The 6,844-nt window shown below is 43.7% G+C and overlaps 1 protein-coding gene across 1 annotated transcript in view; it reads left to right on the plus strand.

Moving 5' to 3' along the window:
• The first annotated feature begins 5,357 nt into the window (after nt 1-5,357).
• Nucleotides 5,358-6,844, plus strand: part of POF1B (POF1B actin binding protein) — a 46,733-nt gene continuing 45,246 nt past the window's right edge. The window contains exon 1 of the mRNA XM_015825531.1: nt 5,358-5,363. Within this exon, the coding sequence (XP_015681017.1) occupies nt 5,358-5,363 (6 nt within the window). The remainder of the gene's footprint in view (nt 5,364-6,844) is intronic.

The following is a 6,844-nucleotide window of genomic DNA, read 5'->3' on the forward strand; positions in this document are numbered from 1 at the left end:
AATTTCATTCTTCAACAGCCAGACAGTTCTTCTGATACATTTGAAACCTACAATGTTACATGTCAACCACCCAAGCCAGGTATCTCCTCACTGTCACAAAAGAGCTACGGTATTTTGAAGGAACGCCTCCGATAGACCAGATCACACTGCTAATTCAACATCTATTTCATTCAACATCTTTTGGGAAGTCCAGCAAGATTGTTCTGTTATGCTTTGACTAAGCCCACCATCAAGTATTTTGTCGGCTAACATGAAGGACACGTTCTCAAAGAAGAAATCGTAAAGTTATACACAAATTCCAAGCTGTGAGCTACTTATGGATTGCCATAGTTTACTGGGGTTTGGTCTTCTGTTTCTGGACTCTTAAAGAATGTTGAGTGATGGCTTCATGTGTACATAGATATAAAGGAGGGAGCTAGGTCTGTCTAGTCTATTGACGAGAAGGATTAAGGGGGACATGATAACTGTCTTTCAATACTTGAGAGAGTGTCACAAAGAAGAGGGGATTGATCCTCCAAAGCACCAGAGGACACGACAAGAAGAAATGGGTAGAAGTTCCTTAAAGGGAAATCCAACTTAGAAGTAAGGAGAACTGTTCTGACAGTGAAAACAATTAATCAATGGAATACTTGCCTTCCAGAGTTGTGGTGCTTTATATCCCTGGAGGTTTTCAAAAATAGACTAGACAACCATTTGATGGTGCAAGGCTCCTGCCTTGAGAAGAGGGTTGGACTAGAAGATCTCTTGAGGTCCCTTCCAGTCCTATGATTCTATGTTCTATGATTCAGTGAAAGGCTTAATAACTCCCACGTCACTGGGAATCATAACATGGTTCATTTGTTTATGGATTCAGCATGCTATGTGAAGATAGCAAATGGTGGCATCGCCAGTAAGTCATTGTTAAGAAATTTACGGCTGAGTGCAATGAGTGATTCCATTTAAACAACTTCACAACTGGCCCTGTTTGCACAGCTTGTTAGACCGAAAATCTGTACTTAGTAATTTCATAAATACACATATATGCACACCAAATTTTGGTTTGGTTTGATTCATATGTTAAATATAAGTTACATCCCTTTCGGTTACATTCTGCTTTCAAAGACTTTAACTAAAGTCTTCCATTTATTCGAAATCTTCTTTTTTCTTATTGAAGTAAATATAAGACCATGGGTATGTTAATCGGGAAAAGCCACGAAACATTGGCTCCTTCACCTCCTGCTACACAATCCTGCTGTACAATCACAATGGGCTCCCCAAAAGAAAGTGTGGCTTCAATTAAATTAATTTCAATTAAAGTTTTCTCCTAGCGGTAGAAACTGATTTCTGCCAATTATCTAAAAAAAAAAAAAGTTTTATTTTACTGCATTGATTGGATGTGTATAATTTAACTGTTAACTTTGCTGATTACAAATAAATTTGCAAAAGAGGAACCAAATGAAGCAACTTAAAAGCTTCAACACTCTGAGTATGTCATAGGCTTAATGCAGGTCCAAGAAGATATCTTATTATTATTAATTCAGAATAACAGAGTTGCAAGAGACCTTGGGGGGTTTTCTAGTCCAACCTCCTGCTCAAGCAGGAGACCCTAGACCAGGGGTAGGCAACCTTGGCTCTTTTATGACTCATGGACTTCAACTCCCAGAATTCCTGAGCCAGCATGGGGGAACTATGGCCCCCTCATGACTCGTGGACTTCAACTCCCAGAATTCCTGAGCCAGCCATGCTGAGGGGAAAGGGAGAGGTTTCCAAGCTGAGCCATGCTGGCTCAGGAATTCTGGGAGTTGAAGTCCCCGAGTCATAAAAGAGCCAAGGTTGCCTACCCCTGCCCTAGACCATTTCAAACAAATGGTTGTCCAATCTCTTCTTAAAAACCTCCACTGTTGGAGCATCCACAACTTTGAAGGCAAGCTGTTCCACTGATTGTCTTCACTGTCAGGAAGTTTCTCCTTAGTTCTAGGTTGGTTCTCTCCTCGATTAGTCTCCATCCGTTGCTTCTTGTCCTGCCCTCAGGCGCTTTGGAGAATAGCTTGACTCCCTCTTCTTTGGGGCAACCCCTCAAATATTGGAACACTGCTATCACGTCCCCCCTCGTCCTTGTCTTCGTTAGACTAGACTAGACTAAATTTGATTAGAACTGCTGATGTTCTCAAGATGAAGGGGAGATCACAGCACAAGGGTTAAAGACTTTGCTTCACAGGAAGAAGGTGCCAAATCCTCACCTGCTTATCTGGAACCTGGCGAAGCTATTGATACCAACAACAAGTAGGCCAGATGGAGCAATAGCCGACACTTTTAAGTCCGAGAGTATGACTTTAGCATTCAGGCATGTACATTTGGGTAATGATCCTTTAACTGATCACTAGCCTGATATACACCCTTTGTCAGGAAATCCAGCCCTTGTTCAGCATAGGAATCCAAACGAGATCATCCATAATAGATAGATATCAGCATTCGCCCAAGCACAACAAAAGCGTTTCATTCCATTGTTGAAATATTACTGTTAGGAAGCATTGCCTAACGTTGCCTAGAAGTCCTCGACGTACGACCACAGTTGAGCCCAACATTTCTGTTGCTAAGTGAGACATTTGTTAAAGTCAGTTTTGCCTCGTTTTATAACCACGGTTGTTAAGTGAATCGCTGCAGTTGTTAAATGAGTAAGACCGTTGTTAAGCGAATCTTGGGTTCCCCACTGACTTTGCTTGTCAGAAGGCCGCAAAAGGGGGTCACGTGACCCCGGGACACGGCGACCGTCATAAATACGAGTCAGTTTGCCAAGCGGCTGAATTTTGATCACGTGACCCTGGGGATGCTGCAACGGTCGTAAGTGTGAAAAACGGTCATGTCACTTTTTTCAGTGCCGTTGTGACTTCGAATGGTCACTAAAGGAACTGTTGTAAGTCGAGCACTATGTGTACATTACATGTGTGTATAGCTGGAATTTCCAATCAAGGAGCCAGGGCAAAGAAATTCCTGGGGCCAGGACAAACAAACAAAAGTTGAGTTTGTCTTATTCAAACTGTATTTCAGCAATTAATTAAACACAATAGGGCTACTCCCTATAATATGTTTGATTGTGTTTCTCTTCTGCCTCATCTTAAATTATGAATCAGTGGCAACTTTTAACAGGGTTCTGGAAATCTCCTTGCAGTCTTTGGCCTTCGGAGCATTTAATTTAAATTAATTCTCAACCTCAGAACAAAGAAATCCTTCTGGTCTTAAATTAACCAAATTAACAGGTAGTTAATTGAATACTCTAACATTAAACCCTATGGAGTAAAGAGCTGGCTTCTTTGGTCACAGTTAAATTGCCCACCCGTGGTTATTTGTAAGAGGGCTCTGGAAGGCTCCAGGAATGCTTGCGATGGTCTCCATGTATGCAATACAGGTAGTCCTTGGCTTATGACGGGTATTTGGATGGGAAATCGCTAAGTCATCACCGTCATATGTCAAGGCGCACACAGGAACAGAAATGATTTGACGGCTTCTTGTGTGGCGGTTCTTAAGCGAAACGTGGCAGTTGTATGAGTGAATCCATTAATTTGAATGGGTGGGTTTTTTGCCAGAAAGTGACGACCCATGACTATGGATTGCTGCAACCTGTTGTAAAGATCACGTAAGCATGGGGGGGGGCAGTGTGACCGTTTGTGATGGCTGGGGGAGGGGGTGTTTCACAGGTTAGGCTTTGTAAACACAAACGGTCCTTAAGCAAGGAATATCAGTTCACGCAAAAACCAAACGGAGCTTTGATCACACCCTCTTGGCTGCTGTTTTGACTTGGGGACACTCCTGGAAGTCTGTCCATCCTTAGGATGTCCAGTTGTTCACCCAATTTAAGAAACATGCCTACACCGGCGCCACTTTGATCTAAGGCATCTAGCTAGAAAACAGGAGCCTGTGAGTTCTAGTCCTGCCGTAGGCATGAAAGCCAGCTGGGTGACTCTGGATCAGTCTAATTCTAATCTCTTTCTATTCTAACCTCTTTGCTCACCTTCTTGAAGACCAGTCAGTTTCCATCTCATGGCAGAGTTTAAAGGTGCTACTTAAGTTCCTGAAAAACAATAACCATCCCTGCAGCTTCATTTGTAACATCAGTGTAGGATGTCTGGACTGTTATTATAGGCCCATATCTTACCCCCAGCTGTAAAAATAAAGAATTTGCAAAGTCCCAGGAAGTATATAAGGATTAGAAAACTGAGATGTTGATAAACCGTTGGGGAATTTAGTCCGTAGCATCTTCGTTTTATACAGTTATACAAGATTATACATCTTATACTATAGAGAACCAGTTTGGTCTAGAGCAGCGGTTCTCAACCTGTGGGTCGCGACCCCTTTGGGGGTCAAACGACCCTTTCACAGGGGTCGCCTAAGACCATCAGAAAACACGTATTTCTGATGGTCTTAGGAACCAAGACACCGCTCCCCTATCTGTCTCCGCACGGCTTCGAGCTGGGGGCCGTTGCAGCACCGGATTCGTTTTCGTCGAGCATCTCCTAAGGGAGGCTGCGCTGCTTCGCGGCCCTTTCCGTGGAGGAGGCTGAACTGTCACCCTCTTGGCTCTCTCTCTCTCTCTCTCTCCCTCTCCCCGCCTGGGCGCTTCTCCAACCAGGCTGGGCAGAGCCGGCGGAGCGGCCTTCCTGTCCCCCCCTCCCTGGCCAGCTGGAGCCGGGCAGGCCGGCGACCTTCGGAAGTGAGGTGAGGACAGGCGAGGCGCGCTGAGCCCCGGGCGCGGCGGGTGAGTGGGCGGCGTCGGTGCGCGCATGGAGAGCCCTTAGGGTTGGGGGGTCACATGAGGAACTGTATTAAAGGGTCGCGGCATTAGGAAGGTTGAGAACCACTGGTCTAGAGGTTAAGGCAGTAGGCTAGGAAAGTGGGAGAATGTGAATTCTAGTCCGACTGTAGCCAGGAAAACTGGCTGAGTGACTTTGGGCCAATCACCAGGAGATGGTGAGTTCTAGTCCAATCTTAGGCATGAAAGCCCATGGGTGATTTTGTGCCAACCACCGGGTGACCGTGAGTTCTAGTCCTGCCTTAGCGATGAAAGCTGACTGGGTGACTTTGGGCCAATCACCAGGAGACGGTGAGTTCTAGTCCCGCCTTAGCCATGAAAGCCAGCTTGGGCCAATCGCTCTCTCAGCCTCACCCACTTCACAGTGGAGTTAGTAATTAGATTTACCATTGTACAAACTCTTATTAACTTCCGGATTCACTGCAGCAACTGGGAGTACTTCAAAAATGCAGCCATTTTTGGGGGGGGGGGAGGGACTTCAAAGAACGTGAAGAATGCACAACCAGGAATGCCCAATTTTAGGGCAGTAAAAGAGCCTCCCCCCTCCCCCCCACACACACCTTGAGTCGGAATGGCAGTGCGATTAGGAAAAGGAAGTGGGTGGAGTTGGGCTTTAAAAAAATATATCAAATAACTTAGTTATGTTTAACTTTAATTCCAAACAGCCTTAAGACTGAATTACTCATTGAAGTAGTAGTTTTCGTCCCCTGGCGACAATCTTTACAGCAGCTGTGTTGGCACCTGCCTCAGCTTGTGCAGTTCTGCCTTTAAAGAAAAGATGAGAGGCTTCCACAGACAGACTGTTTAGTCCTGGCCCTAAAGAGAGAGAGGTGGGAAAAACAGAAGAAAAAACTCACAACTTCTAGAAATAAAATGCCACAAGAGACTGCAAGATTCCAGGGTCTCCTAAATTCTTCATTAGGCTTATGGCGCAGTGTTTTTCTTTTTTCTTTATATATATATATATATATATATATATATATTAAACCAACAAAACAAAACATAACACACATACACACACAGTATATACTCCTCCCTTTTTTAACAGCGATTTCGTAACAGTAATCTTCTATTATTTACATTTCCCCCCCCCGTATTCTTCTTTAGAATATTTGTCCTTGTTGCCCCGTTGTTTCTTATTTGCATTTTTCTTCCTTCATACATTATTATACACACATTTTCCACTTTTAACCTTCCCACATTTATTCTCTATTATTTCTAGTCTCCAACCAGTCATACCACTTGTTCCATATTAGATAGTATTCTGTGTCTTCCTTTTCTTTTATCTCTTTTGTTAATTTGTCCATCTCAGCACAGTCCAGGATTTTTCTTATCACTTCTTCCTCTGATGGGGCACAGTGTTTTTCAACCTGGGCAACGGTGAGATGTGTGGACTTCAATTCCCAGAATTCCCCAGTCAGTATGCTGGCTGGGGAATTCTGGAAGATGACGTCTACACATCTTAAAAGTTGCCAAAATTGAGAAACACTGGGCTAATACCTAACCCAGCAAGGAAGCAGATGAAGGAAGTGAAACTTTCAGACCTCTGAAAATTACATTTTAGCCTGAAGATGACAGGGTGAGTAGGTGCAACAGGATTATGGAATACCACAATACTACTGTAATATTTCATCTTTGGCTCAAAGGCCCATTTAACACAACATCATATATCAGACGTTGGCCAAACTCTAGTAGACTACTAAACAGGTTTAATGAAGTTTGCAGAAACTTCTTAAAAACCCTATACCAAAACATGGGGAAACAATGGAAAATCCCAATTCTCTGGTGTGGGATGCCCTCGCACTGTTTGATTCTGACTTTCACACACACATACACGAACCATAAAAAATGTTTAAAGGGAGATTTCAATCCCCGGAAGGCATCAAGGCATCCTAAACAGCGGAAGGACAGTTTATTTAAAACAGGGATACCCTCAAGGTAAATCCGATTGGTAGAATAAGGTAGTGATAATTATTGGTCCTTGCAGGAAAAGGTGAGTGAAGTGGCTCTCCTTAAAATGGCAACAAAAATTTGGCTGGAAATGTTGGGATGAAGAAG

The sequence above is a fragment of the Protobothrops mucrosquamatus genome, unplaced genomic scaffold (genome assembly GCF_001527695.2).
Source record: "Protobothrops mucrosquamatus isolate PMUCROS unplaced genomic scaffold, P.Mucros_1.0 scaffold2680, whole genome shotgun sequence".
NCBI lineage: Eukaryota > Metazoa > Chordata > Lepidosauria > Squamata > Viperidae > Protobothrops > Protobothrops mucrosquamatus.